Source organism: Lepidochelys olivacea (assembly GCF_965140295.1).
Source record: "Lepidochelys olivacea isolate rLepOli2 genome assembly, chromosome: 20".
In the NCBI taxonomy this organism is placed as follows: domain Eukaryota; kingdom Metazoa; phylum Chordata; order Testudines; family Cheloniidae; genus Lepidochelys; species Lepidochelys olivacea.
Genome location: NC_140430.1, coordinates 2,773,215 through 2,797,604, shown reverse-complemented (window position 1 = coordinate 2,797,604; position 24,390 = coordinate 2,773,215). Strand labels below are relative to the sequence as shown.

General features: G+C 61.7%; 3 protein-coding genes across 3 annotated transcripts; 2 read left to right on the top strand and 1 right to left on the bottom strand.

Annotated features, from left to right (window-relative positions):
• Nucleotides 1-381: 381 nt before the first annotated feature.
• Nucleotides 382-4,052, bottom strand: SPRYD4 (SPRY domain containing 4; the record flags this gene model as incomplete). Its single annotated transcript, XM_084610460.1, has 2 exons — nucleotides 382-2,383; nucleotides 3,881-4,052. 2 exons carry the CDS (start codon nucleotides 4,050-4,052, stop codon nucleotides 1,836-1,838), a joined length of 720 nt encoding a protein of 239 aa, XP_084466586.1. The 3' UTR covers nucleotides 382-1,835.
• A 7,132-nt stretch (nucleotides 4,053-11,184) lies between these two features.
• On the top strand, nucleotides 11,185-14,853 carry LOC311510833 (aquaporin AQPAe.a-like). The gene is made up of 5 exons (XM_084610856.1): nucleotides 11,185-11,231; nucleotides 12,251-12,610; nucleotides 13,060-13,224; nucleotides 13,312-13,392; nucleotides 14,345-14,853. Exons 1-5 carry the CDS (start codon nucleotides 11,217-11,219, stop codon nucleotides 14,558-14,560), a joined length of 837 nt encoding a protein of 278 aa, XP_084466982.1. The 5' UTR covers nucleotides 11,185-11,216; the 3' UTR covers nucleotides 14,561-14,853.
• A 3,378-nt stretch (nucleotides 14,854-18,231) lies between these two features.
• MIP (major intrinsic protein of lens fiber) lies at nucleotides 18,232-22,865 on the top strand. Its single transcript, XM_084610845.1, has 4 exons — nucleotides 18,232-18,648; nucleotides 20,975-21,139; nucleotides 21,721-21,801; nucleotides 22,516-22,865. Exons 1-4 carry the CDS (start codon nucleotides 18,277-18,279, stop codon nucleotides 22,699-22,701), a joined length of 804 nt encoding a protein of 267 aa, XP_084466971.1. The 5' UTR covers nucleotides 18,232-18,276; the 3' UTR covers nucleotides 22,702-22,865.
• The last annotated feature ends 1,525 nt before the right edge of the window (nucleotides 22,866-24,390 follow it).

Below are 24,390 nucleotides of genomic sequence, written 5' to 3'. Positions count from 1 at the left end.
AGAGTTCATGGGAGCCCAGGATTGGGCTAGCAGGGGGCTGCGGGTCGGGAGTCAGGACACCAGCAGAGTTCATGGGAGCCCAGGATTGGGCTAGCAGGGGGCTGAGGGTCGGGAGTCAGGACACCAGCAGAGTTGAGGGGAGCCCAGGATTGGGCTAGCAGGGGGTTGTGGGTCGGGAGTCAGGGGCACCTGCAAAGTTGAGGGGAGCCTAGGGCTAGGAGAGCAGGGGGCTGTGGGTCAGGAGTGAGGAGCATCAGCAAAGCTGCGGGGGGGTGGGGCCCAGACAGACCAACCTGGCTGCATTTGGGCACGGTTTAGGGAGCGGCTGTTTTCGCTAGGAGTCCCCTCCTGACACACGGCGCAGAGAGAGGGGACGCACGCTGCTGAGGATTCTCCGGTTTATTACAGGGGAGGGGATTGGAAGACCCACCAATACACACAGTCAGCAAAGCACCGCCGGGGGGCTGGGTTTGTGTGAACGTAGCCGGATGCACCGGGGCTGCTGAGGGATGGGACCACATGCGGCTCTTCGGAGGTTAATATGCAGCTCCTCACATAGACACGGGCTGGAGCCACAGGCGCCGACTTTCCAGTGTGCTGGGGGGTGCTCACTGCTCAACCCCTGGCTCTGCCCCACTCCACTCCTTTCCCCAAGGCCCCTGCCCCTTCCCCGAGTCTGACGCGCCCTTGCTCCTCCCCCCCTGTGCTTCCTGCACACCACAAAACAGCTGATCGTGGCGGGCAGGAGACACTGGGGGCGGGGGGGGGGAGCTGACGCGTTACTGTGGCTCTTTGGCAATGCACATTGGTAAATTCTGGCTCCTTCTCAGCCCCAGGTTGGCCACCCCTGCCCTGAAGGATTGGGAAGGGGCAGTGGCAACCCATTAAGTGGTAACACTGTTCCCTCTCCCCCGGCTAAGCCAGACAAACCATGGCTGAGAGGAAAGCTACAGACACAAAGTCCCTGCCCAAACGTATTGCTCCTTCCTGGGTTTTTTCCCCTGCACCTAGGAACAGCCCTGTGGCTGCACTAAGCAACGGCGCCAGGATTCGTTTGCCCGCCCATCCCTGGGGCCTGCTGATTGGCTCCAGACAGTGGGGGGAAGCGACCACAGCTTTGGCGGGGATGCTGTGGGAGAAGAGGGAGCTTCTTAATAAAGAACGGCTTAATAAGCTGCGTCTTAATAAAGCACTTGTGGAAACGGAAGCGTAGCGGCCCTTGCCGACACAGGAGGGGAATGGCATCTGGATTTCCGGCTGGGTTCAGGTGCAGCCGCTGAAATGCACGACCGACCAGCTGAGAGCTGCTGCACCCGACTGCCCCCCCCCCCCCCGAGACAGAAGGGGGCGACAGTGACGCTTCTCTCCCTCCAGCAATGCCTCATGTCATTCAAATCCAAATCTGCCACCGGGAGCACTGATGGGGGAACAGGCACCGGGACCGGCAGGGCGTTTGGCACAGGAGTGGCAGATGGCCACAAAGCTCCTAAGGACTACCTAAGATGGAGAAGGGAAACAAGTCTGGGATTGCCTGATCTCCAGGGGCAGTGAGGGGCTTCTCTGCTCCAGGGCTGAGCCACAGATGTAGCAGGCAGAATCTTGGCCTGAGGACCCTGCTTTAGCTGAGCAGAAGAGCTGGAGTTGGTTCCTAGCTGGGGACTGAGAGGGGACTGCTCCTTCCCGAGGGGAAAGCAAGCTCTAGAGCTGCCTGGAGAGCACCCCCTCGGGGCTGAACAGGGTGAGGGGACTGACCAAATCCCTTTCTCTGCCTCACACTGAAGGAGGTTTCCCTACAGAAGGGCATGTCCAGACATCCCAGGCCCTGCGGTTGACCATTAACTGTCCTGGAGGTTCTTGGGCACATCCAACCCAGAATGAGTTAGCAGCTCCCCATCCCAGAGAGCAAACGCGGGCACCACGGGCCCCTGGAACTCCGTGGCCAGGGTATGGATGAACACCTGTTTGCCCACATCCACCAGGCTGAGTTTCCTGCCCTCGTAGTCCAGCAGCAGCCCCACGCGCTCAGGGTTGCCGATGTTGCTGATGGGGGTGGTTTCGTTGGCCAGCATGGCGTACCACCTGCGGTGGGAGTACGCAAACACCCAGGAGTGGTCGTCGTGCCCAATGCACCCTTCCCTGGAAATGTCCACATCAGCCACGCCGATACGGAACTGCTGCGAGCGCTTGACTGTCACTTCCCAGTAGTGCTGGCCGCTGGACACGGCAGCGTCCCCCAGCACCACAGCCCACTCCCGAAATCGCTCAGGGTTCTGGGGGACTTTGGTTGGGTCAATCCCCAGCATGCGGTAAATGACGCCGGTGTCTTTTTTGGAGAGATCCAGGCTGCTGTGAGCCGTTCGCTCATCTAGCTTGAAACTGATGTCTGCGGGAGAGGGGGAAAAAACAAGAAGAAGCTTTACTGAGAGCTCACAGAAAGAATCCACTAGGGCAGCAAATTCTTCCACTCCAAGATGACTAGAACCAAGATAATTCACATTAGTGGGCTGGGGTGAGGCAGTTAGGTTGTTGGTTTAAAGGGCACACAAAATAAAAATTATATTTTGGGGTCCTTTCCTGTTTTGCTAACACCTGACATTTTTAGGGTTAGTCACACCTGAGATCAGGGCCCCTTTGTGCAAGGCACCATACTGATGCAGTTAAAAGACAGACCCTGCTCTGAGTCTTACAGGCAGGTCACTTTTGAAAATCTCTCTTCTGCCCCATCAGTAGAATAAAGTTAATCGCAGTTCCCTCTCTCACAAGGGGCGTTGCAAGGATACATGCATTAATGATCACAGCATTGCCAGCTCTTGCAATTTCATCATGAGTCAAGAAACACCCCAATGTTGCTAAATGTCTTGGCTCCTGGAGTGAGCTGATTTACGGGAGCATCTCAGCTTCCCAGCAAAAAACATAGGAGTAAGTTTGTAACCTTCATAGGAGCAGGGAAAAGCATGAATCCTAAAGTAGGAGGCAGATCAAAAGAACCCAATGCCCATTTCTCTCAATTTGAAGCCAGTCTCTGGTATGGGGACCCCTGTGAGCACCCAGACAGGATCCCTGAGCCCCACCAGGCACTCATGCAAAGCAAATCACAGTAACTCATGTGAGATCTCGGATGTTCTTAAACAAAGCTTAACCGTGGGGCTGAGCTCAAAGTCCCTTTAAAAACAGCCGCCCCTGCAGCTGCTCTAATCTTTTCCATGGTGGGAGCCAAGTCTCAGCGAGGGGAGTGAGCTGGCCAGGAAGTGGGTTGCAGAGAAATGGAAGAAAGGTCAAGCTGCGAGTCTCAGGGGCTGGGAGGGGCCGTGCATCAGGGACTGGGAAATCACTTGACAAGGTCGCAGCAAACATTTGCAAAGGCAGCCCAGTTTGGGGGGGGGGGGGACGACACCCACACACTGCCCCAGCAAGGAGAATGGGAGTTAGGGTCCCAATCCCAGAACGGGGGGGGGGGGGGGGGTGAAGAGTGCCAGAGAGCCGGTACCGGGCACAGGCCAGCTGGGGAAGAGAGAGGAGGCGGTGGGAGCGCAAGACCAGGGCAGCTCAGTGGTGAGGAAGTGATGCCATGCCACCCCTGAGCCAACCCAGGGGGGCAGCGCCAGCCCCCTAAGAGCCAGCCCCCACCCCAGGGGGGCAGTACCAGGAAAACGCCGGCCCCCGAGCTAGCCCCCTCAGCCCCCAGCCCCGGGGGCAGCGCCAGCCCCCGCTCCCCTCAGCCCCAGCCGCAGCGGGCACTTCAGCCCCCCAGGACTAGCGGGGGGGGGGCACCGCCAGGCCAGGCGGACCCCAGCCCCGGCGGGCCCAGGGGGCGGCTCTCCCCCCAGGGCGGCGGGGCGGGGCGGGGCTCCCGGGGGGCGGGGCTCCGGCCGGTGCCTACCCCTCCGGTGGGGGCCGCTGGCGCGAGTCCGCCCCACCCCGCGCAGGCCCCAGCCCGGCCGCCGCAGAGCGTTCAGCATGGGCGCCGCCATCTTGGAGGCGCGTGGGACAAGTCCCCGGCCTTCCCGCCTCACGTGACCCGGGCGGAAGTAGCCGGGCGGGGGCGCCGCCATCTTGGATGGGCCTGGCTTCCGCTGGAGCCTGGGAGGCGGGGCCGAGGCGTGACCCTTGACCCCCCACCTGCCAAAGGGGCGGGGCAAGTCCCTGCTCCAGAGCCCAGCTTGGGGGACTGGCTGGGGGGGCCTTGCCCTGGGGCCCGGACGCCTGGGTTCTCTCCCCAGCTCTGGGAGGGGTGTGGGGTTGAGTGGTCAGGGGGTGCTGGAGGGCCCGGACGCCTGGGTTCTCTCCCCAGCTCTGGGAGGGGTGTGGGGTTGAGTGGTCAGGGGGTGCTGGGGGGCCCGGACACCTGGGTTCTCTCCCCAGCTCTGGGAGGGGTGTGGGGTTGAGTGGTCGGGGGCGCTGGGGGGCCCGGACACCTGGGTTCTAGTCCCAGGGCTCCCCCCTGTTCTCACAGAGCCAGAAGAGTTCCCAGAGGTCACCTACTACAGGACAGTCCCAGCAGAGAAAATAACAGAACGCCGCTAGCTGTCACCTTCAGCCCCCAACTAAAACCCCTCCAGCGCATCATCAAGGATCTACAACCTATCCTGAAGGAGGACCCATCACTCTCACGGATCTTGGGAGACAGGCCAATCCTTGCCTACAGACTGCCCCCCAAGCTGAAGCAAATACTCACCAACAACCACACAACAGAACCACTAACCCAGGAACCTATCCTTGCAACAAAGCCCGTTGCCAACGGTGTCCACATATCTCTTCAGGGGACACCATCACAGGGCCTAATAACATCAGCCACACTATCAGAGGCTCGTTCACCTGCACATCCACCAATGTGATATATGCCATCATGTGCCAGCAATGCCCCTCTGCCATGTACATTGGTCAAACCAGACAGTCTCTACGTAAAAGAATAAATGGACACAAATCAGACGTCAAGAATTATAACATTCAAAAACCAGTTGGAGAACACTTCAATCTCTTTGGTCACGCGATTACAGACCTAAAAGTGGCAATTCTTCAACAAAAAAACTTTAAAAATAGACTCTAGCGAGAGACTGCTGAATTGGAATTAATTTGCAAACTGGATACAATTAACTTAGGCTTGAATAAAGACTGGGAGTGGATGTGTCATTACACAAAGTAAAACTATTTCCCCGTGTTTACTCCCCCACCCCCACTGTTCCTCACAGGTTCTTGTCAACTGCTGGAAATGGCCCACCTTGATTATCACTACAAAAGGTTCCCCACCTCACCCCACCACCCCGCCCGCTCTCCTGCTGGTAATAGCTCACCTTACCTGATCACTCTTGTTACCGTCTGTATGGTAACGCCCATTGTTTCATGTTCTCTGTGTATATAAAATCTCTCCACTGTATTTTCCACTACATGCATCCGATGAAGTGAGCTGTAGCTCTCGAAAGCTTATGCTCAAATAAATTTGTTAGTCTCTAAGGTGCAACAAGTCCTCCTTTTCTTTTTGTGGATACAGACTGACACGGCTGCTACTCTGAAACCTGTTCTCGCTCTGTGACTCTCTGTGCCCAGCTGCGGGGCAGGGCTGACCCCCAGAGCCCCGACCCAGGGTGGGTGGAGTAGGGCCCAGATATTTGCCGAGCTCCGTGTGGTCTGAAGGCCCCAGAGAAGTGCAAAGTGTTGTTATTACTATTCAGTACCTGTTGTAATCCACTGTAACGTCCCCGTGGTCCTCGACAGCCACCTCAACTGACTGTGCCGTAAAGAACAACTTGATTCTTATGGGTCTGACAGCAGCACCCCCAGTGTGCCAGGCGCTGCACAGACCTGGCCCCAACAAGGATCTCTCTGGCTAAGGTCACCTGGCCCCCCTCACCACAGTATCTGAGCCCCTCGTAGTCTTTAACATATGTACTCTCACAACACCCCTGGGAGGCGAGGCGGGGGTATTATCACCTTTGTACAGGTGGGGAAACTGAAGTGACCTGCCCAAGGTTGCACAGAGGGAGTCTGTGGCAGAACCTGGGTTTCCCAAGTCGCAGGCTGGGGCCCTAAGCACTGGCCCCTCCTTCCTCTCAGTCCAGAGACTATTCGGTCTAATCTAAGCGTATTCAGGAATTTATACAGCCTTTGTCGCCATCCTACCTGAGGAGGGCTGACTAAGCACCTGCGTAGAATAGAATCCTATTGTGCTGGGCGCTGTACACACCTATGCTGAGAAACAGCCCCTGGCCTTAACAAAGACTGGGAGGGGAAACTGAGACACGGGGTAGGGAAGTGACTTACGCACAGTCACACAGCAGGTCAGTGGTGACGTTGAAGCTGCAGACAGCAATTCCTTCTCGCCTCTGGACATCACCTCTGGGGGTGCTCAACAGTTCAGTAATTAATGGAAACTGCAACCCTGCTGCTGCCTGGGGGCGGCCTTAGCTGCAAGAGCCACCAGCTGCTTCTTTTCACCGGGGGACCCAGCAAGAACAGGGCTGGGAGCCAGAGCCACTTACACTGTTCCCCACCACCGTGCTGTGGAATATTGGTACCAAGTAACGTTTCACCCACATCCCCTGTGTTACGAGCGAAGCCGCTGGAGATTTTTGTCGTGGGAGCTCTGTATTTCGGGCCTGATTCTCCATCATCCCAGATCTTGTACAGTCATTTAGACCAGTGCAAAGTGGGCATGAAATGTACAGCACAGGCCGGACCTTTCACCTTGTTCCCCCTGCGTTCAGCCCAATAACTTGGGTTTGGCTAAAGCACCTTCCAGAAAGGCAGCCAGTCTTGATCTGAGGACACTTGGTAATTTGTTCCAATGCTTTATCACCCTCCTTCTTTAAAAAACAAATGGGCCTGCTGCATTCTAATTTGCATTTGTCTGGTTTCAGTTACCAGTTGTTGGTTCTTGTTCTGCCTGTCTCCACTAGATGTCTGGTGTTATCTCCCTGCCAAGGTACTCATACACTGTAATCAGCTCACACTCCAGCTTCTCTCTGACCAGCCAAATAGAGTTTGCTCCTTAAACCTCTCACTGTTTTGTCAGGCATTGTTGTAGAGCTGTTCCTCTCCACGGACAAGCTCTGATTGATTAGGGGCAGGGGAGCACCTTAAATCATTTTGGTGGCTTTTTTCTGCACCCTCTCCAGTTTTTCAACACCTGTAACTTTCAGAAACGCGAATGATGTTTCCCTGCCAGCAGCAGGGAATCTCCAGCATACGTCTCCCAAATCAGAGCCCCCCGGAAGAACACCACCGTTCGTTCCACACGTGACCAGCATGCCAGCTCTCGTGATTTTGTCACGAGTCTCGTGATAATTACTGTTTTTGTTAAAGTCCTAGCGCCTGGAGTTGAGTGGAGATCCTGTGCTTGAGTTACCAGTATCTCTAAAGCCGGGAATCATAGAATCATAGAATATCAGGGTTGGAAGGGACCCCAGAAGGTCATCTAGTCCAACGCCCTGCTCGAAGCAGGACCAATTCCCAGTTAAATCATCCCAGCCAGGGCTTTGTCAAGCCTGACCTTAAAAACCTCTAAGGAAGGAGATTCTACCACCTCCCTAGGTAACGCATTCCAGTGTTTCACCACCCTCTTAGTGAAAAAGTTTTTCCTAATATCCAATGTAAACCTCCCCCACTGCAACTTGAGACCATTACTCCTCGTTCTGTCATCTGCTACCATTGAGAACAGTCTAGAGCCATCCTCTTTGGAACCCCCTTTCAGGTAGTTGAAAGCAGCTATCAAATCCCCCCTCATTCTTCTCTTCTGCAGGCTAAACAATCCCAGCTCCCTCAGCCTCTCCTCATAACTCATGTGTTCCAGACCCCTAATCATTTTTGTTGCCCTTCGCTGGACTCTCTCCAATTTATCCACATCCTTCTTGTAGCGTGGGGCCCAAAACTGGACACAGTACTCCAGATGAGGCCTCACCAATGCTGAATAGAGGGGAACGATCACGTCCCTCGATCTGCTCGCTATGCCCCTACTTATACATCCCAAAATGCCATTGGCCTTCTTGGCAACAAGGGCACACTGCTGACTCATATCCAGCTTCTCGTCCACTGTCACCCCTAGGTCCTTTTCCGCAGAACTGAAGGGTGTCTTTCATGTAGAGCACCTCTCCCCTGCAAAAAAACCACCTCTGTTCCCCTCTGTCCTTCCTACACAGGGTTTTGTGGCTGGTGATTTTAATAGTCCAGTTGTGGGAATCATCCCATCAGGTTTCACGAATGCCACGTTTCTTTGCGTGAGTGAGAATCCGCGCAGGGACACATGACTGCATATGAAGGCACAGGGCCATGGAGAACCGGGCCTGGAGCGCCAGGCGATGGAATAATTGGATTCAGTGTTTTCACAGGCCCCACATATTTCAGTTACGAGAGGAAAGAAATCCCACAAGGAGCCCGGATCAAGGTCGGCCAAGCTCCATTCTGAGGGAGGTTTCTCCCTTGGCCCTTCCATGCCTGACCCCATTTATTCCCCTCCTTCTGCTCCTGGGGAGAGCGCTGCCCATCCAGTCACTGTCCCCCTGCGCTCTGCCTGGCTCAGGGCGGGAGATGAGGGCTGGACGGGCGTTTCATGCCCCAAACAGAACCAGCCCCTGGAACCGGGTGGTGCCCCCGACTGGCTGGAGCAGCACAGAGTTTATAGGGTGGGGGGAGGAGGGGACTGGTTTGTCCTGCCCCAGACCAGCAGGTCTCAGACCAGTCTCACCTCACCCCAGGGCTCCCAGAGGTGGGAGGAGAGACAGGGAGACAGGACAACGCGAACACCTGCCCCCTGGGCACAGCCCCGGGTGCTGCTGTGTGTGGGCAGCGGTGCCAGGGATCGGGGAAGAGCTGCTGAAAGGCGGCGGGGTGTGTGTGTGTGAGCCCCGGTGGGTGCTGGATAAAAGTGCGATGGGACAGCAGCACCCGCTCCATGCAAAGGGGGGAGGGGGGCTTCTCCCTGGTCCTCGCTGGGGGGGTGTCTCCATGGTTCCCTGGGGGGGGAGGGGCTCTTTGCACATAGCGCCTGGCTCTGGGGGGGGGACAAGGGGGTGTGTGTGCACAGGGGCGGGTGGAGGGTGGAGACGCCAACGACAGGGGCACCCACGTGGTGGCTGGGGCGGGCAGGGAGCTGGCACAGAGAGAGTAACGTCGGTGCCCACCCATGAGCGGGCCTCACGGGGAGGGCACGGCAAGGGCAGCCGCAGCAGGAGTGGGCAGCGGGGGGCTCTCGCTGGGCCGGCGTTTGATGCTGATGGGGCCTGACAGGGCCGCCCACGCAGCGTGGGTGTGTTTGGGGGGCGGGGGGGGGGGGGGCTGGAGTCCCAGCTGGGTGGCAGCGGGGGGGTAATGGGGGGGGGGCTTTGTTTCAGCTATTGAGGCCGCTGATTGTTCTGGCTCTTTGCAGCAAGTCAGCACACGCCGCGCAGAGAATGGCAGGAAGAATAGAGCGAACGCGGCACCGGCCGGGGTCAGCCTGGGGCCGCTGCACCCCCAGGTTTTGCTGAGCCAGGTGCTTCGGCTGTAAAGCCCCGCTGACTCCAGCTGGAGCTCTTGGGGGGCGGGCGGGGGGAGGCTCTGCTGAGCCAGCAACGCTGGGGGAGCAGCGCGGAGGGGAATTCTCCAGGGACGGCTCCAGCGGCTTTAGGGCCCTGGCCTCCAATTGAAGGGGGTTTACAGCCTAGGCGGCCCAGCGCTGTCCCCCTCCTGCACCGTACTGGTCTGCCGGACGGGAGGCCGGACTCCTGGCTTCCATCGCAGCTGCACCAATAGGACTTGCTTCCCCCGCGCCTCACTTTCCCTGTCTCTAAAATGGAGCAACTGAGCCCAGACACCTGCTCACCCACAGACCCAGGCGCCTGGTGACCCCAAGGACGCACCCCCCATGTGTTCTGGCGTCCAGGGGGGGGACCTTTCCCCATGCTCACCTAGGGCATTGGTGTTACTGCAGTCTCCAGAGGCCCCCGCTGTGATCGGTGCCCCCCCATGCTGGGGCTGGGCTCTGCGGAACTCGGGGTACACGGGTGTGCCAGCAGCGTGAGAGGAGACTCGCACCCGCAATCACAGGGCACCTGGCCCCATAGCCCCCCACTCCTTGCCTGCCTGATTCCATCCACACCTCCCCCTGCCTGCGCACACTCTCTGACACAGACGTTCACACTCACCGGTGCACACACTCCCATGTGCATTCGCTCCCCCACCTGCCCCACCTGGCCGTGCAGACCTGCTCCACGTAGCGTCACTCAGACGCTCTTTTTCATGCTGTCTGCGTTCACACTCATTTGCACGGTCGCCCCGTGTATGCTTGTTTGCACACTTGCCATTCGCACACTCATTTGCACCCTCCCTTGTGCCTTCGCACCGCCAGTGGCACACTCGCCCTCCCTCGTGCCCCAGCTCCGCAGCCCCCCTTCCTCTCTCCTTTCATCTCTGGTAGGAGGGAGAATCCCAGCCCTGGACAACGTCCTCGGTCGTCCTGACAACCCCCTTCAGAAGGCCTTTGGTTCCTCTTTGAGATTCAAAGGGGCAGGTTGCCATGACACCCGCTGGTTTCCAGGCACCTGAGTCATCAACACCCCCCCCACCCCGCTTTCAGGTTGGGGTCCTGCCCATCCCAGACCCCAAACTGCCCCCCCAGCCCTGCCCATCCCAGACCCCAACCCCCCACCCCACCCGGGCCCTGCCCATCCTGCACCCCAAACCCACCCCCTGGGGGCACACCCGGCTTTACCCACGGCCACAGGACATGCTTGGTCCTGTCAGTCCCCCCCCCCAGGGCCCCCACTAAAGAAACTCTGGCAGTTTCTGCTCAGGAGAAGCCAACTTCAGGAATAGCGGGGGGGGGGGGGCTGCAGGTCGGGAGTGAGGAGCATCAGCTGATGGGGGGCCTGGGGCAGGACTTGCAGGGGAATGTGGGGCATTGGCCATGCTGGGGGGAGCGGAGGAGCCCAGGGCTGGGGCTGTGAGCCAGGAGAGTGGCATGTGTGGGTGGGGGTTGGTTGCTGTGGGTTCGGTTAAGGAGACGGGGTGGGGGGTTCCCAGGAGCAGGTGCCCTGGAAACATGCTGCTGCCCCCTCTGCCCAGCGGGCCCCCTCGGGCTCTGCCCCGATGCCCCTCTGGCCCCTTGCTCAGCGCCGGTGGCTGCTGTACCTTTAAGAGGAGCCTGGCCGGGAGGGGCGGGAGGGGGGGTCTGAGGATCCCTGGAGGGAGAGCAGCGCAGCACCCTGTGTCTCCCAGAGCAGAGCCCTCGGGAGCCAGCCGGCAGCATGGCCATCGGCGAGGTAAGGGCTGCCCGCCTTGCCCTCACCCCAGCGGGCAGCTGAGCGGGCCCCTGGCTATGGGGCACCTGGGAAGTTTGGGAGAACTTCTCTGAACTCCCTGCTCATCTGTCCGCCCAGCCATCCGTATCCACCCACCTGCCCCGTCCATCCATCCGTCCATATTCACCCACCCACATCTGTCCATCTGTCCATATCCACCCCGCCCGCCCATCTGTCCGTCCATCCATACCTATCCACCCACCCCCATCCATCCATCTGTCTATATCCACCAACCCCCCCATGTCCGTCCGTCCAGCCATATCCACCCACACGCATCCATCCGTCCATATCCACCCACCCACCCGTGTCCATCCGTCTGTCCACATCCACCCACATGCATCTGTCCATCCATCCATATCCACCTATCCATTGGTATCCATCCATCCGTCTCCACCCAGCCACATCCATCTGTCTGTCCATCCATCCATATCTCTCCACCCATCTGCATCCATCCACCCATCCAGGGACAGGCTCGCTCTTTCTTTCTTTCTTTCTTTCTTTCTTTCTTTCTTTCTTTCTTTCTTTCTTTCTTTCTTTCTTTCTTTCTTTCTTTCCATACTCAGCTCCAGCTCCATTAGGACCATGGCTGGGTGGGGGGTTCCAGCATCCAAACCAACCCCCCCACAAACCAGGGGATTCGGTGCCTGAGACCAGCTCCTCCCTGACCCCACTAAGACCCATCCATCCCGGGCTCCGTGGAGGGACTGAGGTTGGTGAAGTGCATCTGTGCCAGGGGTCCCTGGCATGGGGGGGGCAAGATTGGAGGGGTCTGATCTGCTGGTTGATGGCTTAGTGATGGGAAGAGCTCACAGCCAGCCCCCTACACTGCCCCGTGACCTGCCCTCCCCACAGTGTCCCCTCTGCAGCCACGGTTCCAGACTCCCCGCTGCGCGTTGCCAGGGGACCAGACGCCCCCATATCTGTTGCCATGGTCCCCCCCCCCCGACCTGGTTGCTGATTGTGTGTCCCCTCCTCCCCAGGACCTGCGGAGCCGTCGGTTCTGGTGCTCCCTGCTGGCGGAGGCGGCTGGCACCCTGATCTTCGTCTGGCTGGTGCTGGGCGCCTCGTGCCCCAGCGGCCCCGGGCGCGTCACCGCCCCACCCGCACTGCAGCCGGCTCTGACGGCCGGGCTGGCGGCCCTGGGCCTGGCTCACTGCTTCGGCGAGGTCAGCGGGGCCCAGGCCAACCCGGCCCTCACCCTGGCCTTCCTCTGCACCCGCAAGCTGGATGCCCTGCACGGAGCCGCCTACATCCTGGCCCAGTGCCTGGGTGCCGTCCTGGCCTCGGCCGCCGTCTGCCTGGCGCTGCCCGCTGCAGCTGCCAGCCACCTCGTCACCAGGGTGAGCGTCCCAGCCTGGTCACAGGGGGCCCCACCCCGGCCGCCCCTCAGGCCCTGGGCTTTCTGGCACCTGCCTTCCAGGGGGACACCCTGACCCCCCCAGCTGCCCATTTGCAGTGCTGCCCTGACCCCCAATGGAAGTGTGGCCCCTCAACCGTGTGGGCAGGGCCACCTGTCAGACTCACACCTTCCCGTGCCCCAGAAGCAGGGATCCCACCTTGACTGGATTCGACCCCCCCTTCACTGTCCCCGCAGCCCAGTGGGGACCCCCCCAGACCTCTCGCTGCTGGGTCACCAGGACACCAACACAGCCCCTGATGCCCCCCAGGGGTGAACGCCCAACTGTGTCTGGTCCAGGGGCCACAGGCCCCCAGTTTCCCTGCTGCCCACGTGGCCTGAGGGCCTGGCCGGTGCCGGGTGTGAGCTGCCCTGTCTTGTTCCCGGGCCCAGGTGAGCAGCGAGGGGAACGCTGGGCAGGCGCTCGCCATGGAGACCTTCTCCACCTTCCAGCTGGCCTTCACCATCTTCGCCGTGGAGGACCAGCGGCGCCGAGGGGCGGGCGAGCCGGGCGGCCTGGCCATCGGCTTCTCCGTGACGGCTGGAGCGCTGGCTGCGGTAAGAGATACCCCTGCCCCAGAGGGAGGGCAAGGCTGGGCCGGCGGGGCCCCGCAATGTCCACTCACCACCCTGCTGTCTCTGCAGGGGACGTTCTCCGGGGGCAGCATGAACCCAGCCAGATCGCTGGGCCCAGCCGTCCTGACGGGCATCTGGGACCATCACTGGGTGAGCCAGGCTGGGGTGCATGGGGGGGAGGAGGGCAGGGGGTGCCCAGCCAGCAAAGGCCATGTTGGGTCCAGGACCTGGAGCTGAGCAGCCTGCAGTGGGCATGTGGGGAGCGTGGGGCCAGCCTGAGCCCATGTCCTGCCCCCCACCCAGGTGTGTTAGATCAGCCCCTCGCTGGGCCCTGTCTGATCCCTGTCCCCCCCCAGGTGTACCGGATCTCCCTGGGCCCTGTCCCCCGCCAGGTGTACCGGATCTCACTGGGCCCTGTCTGACCCCTGGCCTGTGCCCCACCCCAGGTGCACTGGATCTCCCTGGGCCCTGTCTGATCCCTGCCCCCCCCCCAGGTGTACCGGATCTCCCTGGGCCCTGTCCCCCCCAGGTGTACTGGATCTCACTGGGCCCTGTCCCTCCCCAGGTGTACTGGATCTCGCTGGGCCCTGTCTGACCCCCGGCCTGTGCCCCACCCCAGGTGCAGTGGATCTCCCTGGGCCCTGTCTGATCCCTGTCCCCCCCAAGGTGTACCGGATCTCCCTGGGCCCTGTCTGACTCCTGGCCTGTCCCCCGCCCCAGGTGCACTGGATCTCCCTGGGCCCTGTCTGACCCCTGTCCCCCACCCAGGTGCACTGGATCTCCCTGGGCCCTGTCTGACCCCTGTCCCCCACCCAGGTGCACTGGATCTCCCTGGGCCCTGTCTGACCCCTGTCCCCCACCCAGGTGCACTGGATCTCCCTGGGCCCTGTCTGACCCCTGTCCCCCACCCAGGTGCACTGGATCTCCCTGGGCCCTGTCTGACCCCTGTCCCCCACCCAGGTGCACTGGATCTCCCTGGGCCCTGTCTCACCCCTGTCCCCCACCCAGGTGCACTGGATCTCCCTGGGCCCTGTCTGACCCCTGTCCCCCACCCAGGTGTACTGGATCTCGCTGTCCCCTGTCTCCCCCCCCCCCTCCGCAGGTGTACTGGATCGGCCCCTCGCTGGGTGCGGTGCTGGCTGGCCTCTCCTACGAGTTCCTCTTTGCCTCCAGCGCCTCCCGGGAGAAGCTGGTCGCCTGCCTGACCTGCCGGGACATCGACATTGTGGAGACGGCCAGCGTGTCCCACTCCTCCCTCTCCACCGCCCCCCAGGACACCGCCCGTGCCAAGCCACCCCGCAAGGGGGAGCAGTGCTGAGCCAGCATGGCCTCCCCCGCCCCGTCCTGCCCACCAAGGACCTGCCAGCCTCCTTGAGCGACCCCCACTGTCATGATCCAGCCCACCCTCACCCCACCTGCTAGCCCCACTGAGTGACCCCTACCCCCAGTGACCCCTACCTCCAGCTGCACCCAGCATCCACCGGTGGAGGCAGGGGACGGGCAAGACCAGGGCCAGTTCAGATCAGAACCCGCCACAGCTCAGTCCTGGGGCTCAGAGAAACAGGGCCACCGCTTTTGGATAGACAGCATAGCCTGTGCATAGAGTGGGGGGCTGGGAGCTAGGACTCCTGGGTTCGATCCCTGGTTTTGAGAGGGGAGTGGCATCTAGTGGTTAGAGCAGGGAGGGCTGGGAGCCAGGACTCCTGCGTTCTATCTGCAGCAATGCCACTCACTCAGTACGTGACCGGCTGCTTTCTGTGCCTCAGTTTCCCCCTCTCAAAATGGCAGTGCCGCTCCCCTGACTCCTGGGGGGGCGCAAGGCACACTCTGTCCATGCTGGCACCATGAGAGGGTTCATTGTGGGTGAGGATAGCTCTGGCACGGTCCATGCCCACAGCCCTGGTGCTGGCTGGGAGCCTATCGGCTCCTCTGTACTGTTGATCATTATTGGCAGGCTCCTGCTTGGCTCCCAGGCTGGCAGCGGTGGGTGGCGTAGCCCAGCCTGGTTCACCGCATTGCTGTTCCTGCAGCCCCATGGGGCACTGGGGCGCCCCAGACAGGGTGCCCCAAGGCAGCTGGGGCCAGGGCTGGGTGCTGCAGCCTGATCGCTGGGCACCACACGGACCCCATGGCCACCGAGCTCAAGGGCAAAACGGCCTCTGGCTTCGTGCCCCCCCCATTCGCAGTCTGGGTTTGCTCATAGGTCTGGACCCTCACCTGCCCCACAGATACAGGCCACCCTGGCTACAGCAGTGCCCTCCCGCCCCCGGTTACTGCTGATCGCCCCCAGAACAAGCCAGCGGCATCACTTGGGAACGGGGCTCACCCCGCTCTGGCTGCAGCCGGCCACTTGTTCTCAGCGTCCCCTGGGCCCGCCTGGAGCGACCTGCTCCAGGTGTGATCCGTGGGGCAGAGGGCTCGGCAGGCCGGCGGGCCAAGGCAGGGCGGGGTCCAGTGCCTGGCAGCTGAAGCTGGAGGGGAATGAACCGTCGGGACGGATCGGGAGCTGCCCGGTAATCAGGGACGGGCCTGGCGCCGGGGCGGTGCTGGAGGGATGGACCGGGTTAGTTTCACAAGGGGCTGGCTGGGAAAACAAGCAGGCTTGAGATACCCCACGTCTCAGCAACCCCCTGGGCAGGGAGAGGGCCGGGAACGCAGGAGGGCGGAGGGGCTGAGGCAGGGGCTGGAAAGGGCACGTCGTCCGGGGGAATCCGGCTGGCACCCGCAGAGCTGGGTGGCCGAACGAGCGGCATGGCAGGGCCCGAGGGACAACAGCCGTGGGCGCGGCCTGGCAGTGGGTTTGACCCCCTTTCCCTCCACACACTGTAGCTGCTGCTCCGATTAAAGCCGGCTTTGGGTGAGCAGCTGCCTGGTCACTGTGCGTCAGGGCTCAGCCCGCCAAGGGGAGGGCTGCGGGGGCCGGGCCCGGCTGGACCTGCCCGAGGCAGGATGGATGCGCCAGGGGCCATAGCCTCAGGGCCCAGTCTGCAAGTGGGAGATTTGGGGGTGGTTCCGCCCGGGGTGGGGGGTAAAGGCCTAAGAAAAGACGCTGCGGGGGAGGGGGAGCAGAGGGGTAACTAGCCCTGCAACCATGACAACCATCGCTGGGGAGTCTTCACACCGTGCTTGGATGCCACCGGAGCAGGGACCAAAGTGCGAGAGCAGGGGGGCTGAGAGCCAGGACTCCTGGGTTCTGTCCCCAGGAGAGGGAGGGGAGTGGGGCTAGTGGGTAGAGCAGGGGGGCTGGGAGCCAGGACTCCTGAGTTTTGTCCCTGTCCCTGGCTCTGCCACAGACTTACTGCGTGTAACCTTGGGCAAGTCACTTTTCTAGTCTGTGTGCCTCAGTTTCCCTACTTGGAAATGAGGGAGAACAGCCCGGGGGGTTGTGGGTGCATAAAGCTTTTGAGGGGTGTTCAGCACCAGACACAAATAGCCCCCCCCAGGTTCCCCCTTCCCAAATTCGAGCTAGAGTGGAGTGGCTGCGAGTGAGGGCAGGTTGGTTCCCATCCCCCCACCCCGGGTCTGACAGCCGAGGCCCGGCCGGGCGCTCGGTGCTGAGTGAAGCAAACCCATTATCCTGGCCGCTTGCAGGCCTGGCAGATTCTCACCCTCCTGCCCAATGGCACAGGCTCGGCTAATCCCCCGCGGCTTGGGGGAATTAGCTCCCGTTAAGCCAGCGCTGAGTAAACCTTCCTGGCAAACAACCGGGCCCATTGAATGGGCTGCAAAGTGCTGGAGAGACAAAATCCCGCCCTGGGGGGATGGGTAGAGGGAGCAGGGAGGGGCACAGCAGGGCCTGATCCTGCAGCCCCCAGGGAACTGATCCAGGGGGGGTGCTTCAGATGGGAATGGGGTTTGACCTCGTGACTCCAGCTTGGGCAGGGGATCCAGACAGTGGCGCGGGAAGGGCTCAGACCTAATCCTGGCCCCTCCTCTCAGGGTAACACCAGTCACCCAGTTCCTTGCCAGAACCCCACCTTGGCAGTCCCGAAGGTGCTGGGCACTGCTGGGGTGCAGAGAGCCCGCCTGGCTCAGGGGTTGGCAGGGCAGGGCAGGGGCAGCCCTCGGGGTTTTGTCGCCCGGGGCCAAGAGAAAAAAATCTTCCCAATTTGGTCCCTGCCAGATGCTGATGTGGTGCCCCCAACCCGCCACTGCTGGCAAGAGCCACCAAGACATGGCACGGGGCCACAGGGTGTAAGGAGGGCAGGACATACGAGGGGCGGGCAGCGTGCCCCCAGCCCCGTGCCATGGTCCCGGCAGCTGCTCTCCTGCCCCGAGAGGCCCAGGTATAACGCCTTGTTTCTCCTGGGCGATCGTGAGGAGCCAGCATGGCAGGAGACGGGGCCTGGCCCCCGGGCTGGGTCGTTCTGGTGTCCCAAGGGGCTCCGATGCCCCAGGATGGGGCCAGCAGCACTCCCCCCTCACGGTCTGGTGGTTCCCCAGAGCGATCTGTGCTGCCCCGACCACTGCTCCAGATAACCCAACCCCCTCGGCCCATCGCGGGCCCATAACGCCCCCTTTGCCTGGCACCTACCTCCCCCCACACTTTGCTGGAGGCCAGTGACAAGGAGACCCTGATTCCCCCACAGAATAGGAGAGGTGACTTGGGGGGCAGCTCTGTCCATCCCCCCAGCCCAGCCAGGGCGAAAGTCTTGAGCTCTGCCCCTTCTTTGGGTGGCGGGGAGCGGCTGAACTCTGGGTCGGCGGGACAGGAGGGCCCTTCCCAGGGTGGGGGGCAGAGGAGGGGTCCCTGAAAGATGTCCTCCCCCCCGATTCACCCCACCCCTGAGTCCCTTCCGCATCCTGTCCCTCCCTCTTGGCATCAGCTGGGGAGGGGGAGCCTTTATACAGCCGAGGGCGGCCCATCCCAGCTGCAGGCAATGAAGGAGTTAAGAGTCCCAGTCCCGAATCCCACCTCCTGGGCTGGACCAAGGGCCCCATATAAACCCCCCAGCTTGGGCGTCCCCCGTAGAAAGGAGCCAGAGCCGGTGGGGGCAGTGAGTTTGTAGGCGCCCGGCCCAGCCCGCGCCCCCCATGCCCCCCGCCATGTGGGAGGTGCGCTCCCCCTCTTTCTGGAGGGCCGTCTTCGCTGAGTTCTTCGCCACCATGATCTACGTCTTCTTTGGGCTGGGGGCCTCGCTGCGCTGGGGGGTCGGGCCCCTCAACGTGCTGCAAGTGGCCCTGGCCTTCGGGCTGGCCGCGGCCACCCTGGTGCAGGTGCTGGGCCACGTCAGCGGGGCCCACGTCAACCCAGCCGTCACCTTCGCCTTCCTGGTGGGCGCCCAGCTCTCCCTGCTCCGCGCCGTCTTCTACATGGTGGCCCAGGTGCTGGGCGGGGTGGCCGGGGCAGCCGTGCTCTACGGGCTCACGCCAGCTGCCATCCGCGGCAACTTGGCACTCAACACGGTAACCTGGAGGGGAATGGGGGGGCTCCTTGTTGCTGGGGGTGCCGGGATGGGGCTCAGGACCCTGGGGGGAAGGGGAGGGGCTCAGGAGGGGCTTGTCTCTGGGGGGGTTGGGCTGGGGTCGGACCAGGAGATGGGCTGGGAAAGGACCCCACAGTGGGGGTGAGGGGGACCCCAGATCCTGGGGGAGCAAGGGTCCTGACCTCATAATGCCAACATGAATAGATGGTTGGTTTATGGGGCTCAGACCCAGCCCCCCGCCCCATCTCCAGCGACACGGGGACCAGAGCAGTGAGTCGCTCCCCATGCTGGGCACAGCCGTCATCCCATCCCCGCCCGGACCTGCGGCTGCCTGCGCCACGAGCCGTGGGAGGAACGAGCACCCATGCCCCTCCATGTCACGTCGCCCCCCACAGCCCCACGGCAGCCACTGCTAGAGTCTGTGAAAGGGCCTGGCTTGGGGGCAGTCAGCAGCGTCAGGACACCTGGGTTCCCTCCCTGGCTCGGGAAGGAGAACCTAGTGGTGAGGGTGGAGGAGTGGTTCCCAAGGCAGGGAGTGATTTGGGGGTGCCAGGGCTGGGTGAGGTGAGGGTCCGCGCTAGAGGGCAGGGAGGATCCCTGGGGGCAGGGGGAGCTGTCTCCCAAGGCCGGCTTTGTGCCCCTAAGTTTATCTTCCTGGCCAGGCGAGACCCGACGGTCCCATGCCGGGACGTCCGGACAGCCTGAGAGCTGTGCAGGGAGCTGAGCGCACGGGGCTTGGGAGACCCGAACCCAGCCGTGGGGCCTCTTCCCCCTTCAGGGCCTGCTGCAGCCACACACGGGGAAACTGACGGGCAGGAAGACAGCGGAGTAACACTGCCCCCATAGCTGGGCTGCCGTCGCGCCCGTGGGGATCCCGAGCCCAGGGTCAGAGGGCCGAGAGTCACTCCGCACTCCAGAACAGCCGAGAGCCGTGCTGGCGCCACGACGGGGATAGAATCGCGCCACTGTCCCTGCGCGCCTCAGTTTCCCCGGGAGCCAAACCCTTCCTCTTCTGCTCCCAGCGCCAGCAGCCGGAGCAGGGACCTGCCTGCAGTTTTCAGCAGCTCCCCCAATAGATCTAGTAAAACTGCAGATCCCCGCTGATCAGGCGCTGTTCCCACCCAGTGTCTTCAGGAGACCGCAAAGCGGCTCAGTCCCCCGGCCAGGGTGCGGTGCCTCTGGCACCAGACAGAGCTGCTTATTCCGTGCGAGCAAGCGTGGCTGGACGGGCGGTGGTGGCTGCCTGGGAGAGTCCTGTCCTCCATTGACTTCATGTACAATTGTGTGTGTGTGAGAGAGAGAGGGAGAGACACGCTCACGCTGCCCTTTTCTGGATCGGCAGCGGAACTGCTCTGTAGTGTGTCCTAGCCCCTGTGCAGCTGACCGGCAGTGGAGATTCCCCTTAGCACGGCAGGATCTGAGCTGCGTCTCTGGGGAGCCCTGCATGGCCCACGGCGTTCAGCGTGGTGACGCTGGCGAAGTGGATTTGTCACTAGACCCTACCCCTCCCGCACCTTGATGCCCCTTTAAAGGCTGGGCCAGCGTGGGTCTCTGGGAGCTGTTTCCTCCTGTCCCCCCAGGGGGTGGGTTTCCCCCGCGCGCGGGGTCTCTCCTCCCGCCCTGTGCCGTCCACAGGACACTGGGTTCTGCTTGCCCGAGGGCTGGGGAAACTGTGGCCCCCGATGTTGCTGCAGGCTGCGGAGGGGCCTAACACCAGCACAGCCCCCGCCTCGATGAGCTCAGCTAGGGCCCCCCCCCGGGGCGTGGATGTGATATGCCCAGCCCAAGCGGCAGGCGCCCTCTGCAGCCAGCGTCTCCAGCCCCGGGAGGGTGAGTCCGCCCAGCAGCGCCCGCTGCGGACGGGGGCTGGAAGCGCGGCAGCGGGAGGGATCGCTCAGTGGTTTGAGCATTGGCCTGCTAAGCCCAGGGTTGTGAGCTCAATCCTTGAGGGGGGCCATTTAGGGATCTGGGGCAAAAATTGGGGATTGGTCCTGCTTTGAGCCGGGGGTTGGACTCGATGAGCTCCCGAGGGCCCTTCCAACCCTGATACTCGACGATTCTAAGCTGCTAACAGTGTCTGCAGCATTGGGACAGGGGGGTGCAGGAAACCTGGCCGGGTGTGGGCTAAGGGAGGTGTTGCTGCGAGGGGCACGGTACTGACCGGCGACATTCGATGGACCCCTACATGGAGGGAGAGCTGGAAACAGGGGCTACGCTGGGGAGGTTGCCCGCCCCGAGTGCTGGGACCGGCGCTGCTGATCCCAGCTGGATCCCTCTCTCTGTGTGTCGTTCCCCCGTCTCTGCAGATCCACCCCGGCGTGACCCTGGCCCAAGCCACCACCGTCGAGATCTTCCTGACGCTGCAGTTCGTCCTCTGCTTCTTTGCCACGTGCGACGAGCGGCACGACGGGCGCGTGGGCTCGGTGGCGTTGGCCATCGGCTTCTCCCTCGCCCTGGGACACCTCTTCGGGGTAACGCACGCGGGCTCCCCCCGCCCCAAGACCTGGGGCCCTGCTCCGTGGGGACCTGGCAGGCCGTGCCCAGCCTGAGCCCAGCCCACTCATCTCCACTGCAAAGCGAAGACCCCCAGCCCAGGCCCAGAGGGCTCCAGGTGTTATGTAAATGAGGCAATACCCTAATTTGCATACGTACAACCATGCCTCCTGGCCTTTGCATAAAACCTCCCCCACCACCTCCCTATGACTGGGGGGTCAGGGCAGGGGCTATGCTATGACGTGGTCTGGGTCTCTGTGGTTGCATCCCCCGGCTCCCCCCTGGCAGCGGGGTCTTTGGGGTGCCAGACTCACCATAGAGACCCCCGGGGGGGGGCCTAGAAATGGCTATGACTATAGAGATGTGGGCTAGAGTGCCTCCGGGGGGGGGAGAAGCCCTGGGCATAGCACCCAAAGTGACCTAATAAACCCTACAGCTGGGGACCCCCAACCCCCTCCCATGGGTGCTCCACTCCCCTGCCCCCACCCCTGGGCCAGCCAGCGCTGCGGGGGGGCTCGGATCTCGGGGGAACCTCACTTTCCCGCTGCCTCTCTTGCAGATGTACTACACGGGAGCCAGCATGAACCCCGCGCGGTCCTTTGCCCCTGCCGTCATCACCCGCAACTTTGCCAACCACTGGGTAAGGAGGGGGCAGCAGGGAGGGGTGTGCTGCTCCCCGCAGCCATTCTTTTGGGTCCACACCGGCCTTCGGACGTCCCTGGTGTCCTGGCCCGCTTCCCAAGATACCCTACCCTGAGGGTTCAACCGTCCTTCATGCCCTGGCCTGCATGCTCATGCAGCCATTAAACAGCTGCCATGTTCCACCCCAAAGGTGGCTGCATTTCATTGCTGGGTGGAACAATCCCTGTACAAACAGGTACCATGTCTCTCCCCAGAGGGGGCTGCAGATCAGTGCTGGGTGGAACAATCCCTGTATAAACAGCTGCCATGTCCGTCCCCAGAGGGGGCTGCATTACAGTGTGCTGCGCTGCCCCCTGCTGGGTGGACTGGGAACAGCTCACCCCTGTGTCTTGGGTCTCATCACGCCAGCTCAAGCAGCGTTTCAGAGCAGCGGGCTCTCCCCCCACCCCCACTACCATGAATTTCAGGGATGAAACAAGATGGGGAGATCTGGGTGTGTGGGGGGGCTGCTCCAGGGGACTGCAAAGGAAGGGGACAGAGAGAAATCCAGGGTGACAGGGAGGCTCCCGCAGCAGCGGGGTGGGGGTGGGGAGTGCGTGAAGGGACAGGAGGTCGAAGCAGGGGGTGGGGTGCGGGTTGTTCAGGGATGGACGAACCCCCCCCCCCAAAGGCTCTGCCTAACCCCCGCGCCCCTTGTGCCTCCTCCCCCCAGGTGTACTGGGTTGGGCCCATCCTAGGGGCCACGCTGGCTGGCCTCCTCTACGACTTTGTCCTCTGCCCCCGGATGCGGGGCCTGGCCGAGCGGCTCGCCATCCTCAAAGGCGAGCAGGCGGCGGAAGGCCAGGCCCCCTCGGAGTCCCCCGGGGAGCCCATGGAGCTGAAAACGCAGGCACTATAAAGAGGAGCCCGGGCAGCGCCCCCCAGACACGCCGCGCCCCCGGGGCGGGGACGGAACCGGCGGCAAAGCCTGGCCCAGTATCCGGACTGTAGTTCTGACTGGCCGGTAGGAATCACAGCGGAGGGGAGATGGAAGGGACCGAATGTGCTGCGCTCGCTCACGGACGGCAAGGGGGGTCCGGGGGACCCAGGGGGCGGGCAGCAGGGAGCGGGTCTGGTATCTCTTTGTTGTTGTTGTTTTTTTAATTTAATTCTCTTTTTTTTTTTTTTTTTGCTGTGATAAAACCTTGGAAATAATTGTACTTGGTGCTGGGGATGCCCCCCCCCATGGAACTGCCCCCAGTGTCCAGAACTGCCCCCATGTGTGGGTGCTTTTGTGTGTGCGACCAGGGGAGGGGGAAGGAAAGGGTTAAACTAGATCTATGCCCCCCCCCCCCGTTTCCCTTACTTGCCCCCCTCCGGTGTGTCAATCCTGTCAGTGAATTTAATTCTCCACCCCCACAAAAAAAACCCTCTTTGGAGGCAGTATAATCTAGCGGTTAGAGCGGGGGGGCTGGGTGTCAGGATTCCTGGGTTCTATTCCCAACTGAGTAAGGGGATTGAGGTCTACTGGGTTAATGTGGGGTGGGAGCTGGGAGTTCTCTCCCTGGTTCTGGCAAGGGAGTGGGATCTAGTGGTTACAGCAGGGGGGGGCTGGGAGTCAGGACTCCTGAGTTCTATGCCCAGCTCTCTTGTTGCCCTTGAGTGAGTCAGGCCCCTCCTGTGCCTCAGTTTCCCCCTCTGTCAATGGGGATAAGAACACTGCCCGGCCTCCCCGGGTTGGGTTGGGAACCTTTGTTCAGCAGTGTGTCGGGAGGAGCCTTCAAACTGAGCTTGGAGCCAGGATCTGTGGAGGCCGAACCCCAGCTCTGCCCCAATTCCGTTCTGCAGCCTTGGGCCAGTCACTTTGCCACCCCCCAGTCACTGTCCCTGCCTGTTAAATGGGGACGATGCTGTGGGAGGAGGTGGGCTTAGTCCCTGCCAGCAGGGAGGGAAGGGGGCTCAGACCCTGGCCTGCCAGAAGTGGCGTGAAAAGCATGCACTTCCCTTTAAGTGTTCCGCTGTGTGAACAGTTTGGGTTCTGTTCCCAGCTGTGCTGCTATCTCACGGTGGGCCTGGCCAGCGCCCTTTCGATGCCTCAGTTTCCCCGATCAGTAACTGGAGATTAAGGCTACGTCCCTACCTCACAGGGTGTGTGTTCGTAAAACCCTGACACCGAGGAGGCCTGCTAGCTCTGCCCCTCCCCACGCTGCCCACAGCCCCCTTGAGCAAACAGACCTTTTGGGGGCCCTGTGTCCCAGCCCCGCTGATTCCCCCAGCCGCCACCCCTTACTCCAGCTCTGCACGCTGTAGGAAACCTGCAGGAGCGACGGTACAAGGAGCCCAAACAGTCGTAGCGACAGGCTGAGTGGGTGGGGGGAAGCAGCAGATGTGATATATCTTGTCTGGAGTAAAGCTTTTGACGCAGTCCCATGTGACATTCTCGTGAGCAGCCTAGGGAGCAGTGGTCAACATGAAACTACCAGACAAAAGACAGACAGGCCCCAGAGAGTAGACATCAATGGTTCGCTGGGGGGCGCAGCTAGGGGGTCCCGCTGGGGCCAGTCCTGGCTCCGGTCCTTGTCAATATTTTCATGAACGGCTTGGATAA

Excerpts from the sequence above, each read along its gene's own strand:
- LOC311510833 (XM_084610856.1), top strand. Across the intron at positions 13,225-13,311 it reads CGGCTGGAGCGCTGGCTGCG|GGGACGTTCTCCGGGGGCAG; the intron begins GTAAGAGATACC and ends CTGTCTCTGCAG. Across the intron at positions 13,393-14,344 it reads GCATCTGGGACCATCACTGG|GTGTACTGGATCGGCCCCTC; the intron begins GTGAGCCAGGCT and ends CCCCCTCCGCAG.
- MIP (XM_084610845.1), top strand. The coding sequence starts at position 18,277 with ATGCCCCCCGCCATGTGGGAGGTGCGCTCCCCCTCTTTCTGGAGGGCC. Across the intron at positions 21,140-21,720 it reads CCCTGGGACACCTCTTCGGG|ATGTACTACACGGGAGCCAG; the intron begins GTAACGCACGCG and ends CCTCTCTTGCAG. Across the intron at positions 21,802-22,515 it reads GCAACTTTGCCAACCACTGG|GTGTACTGGGTTGGGCCCAT; the intron begins GTAAGGAGGGGG and ends TCCTCCCCCCAG.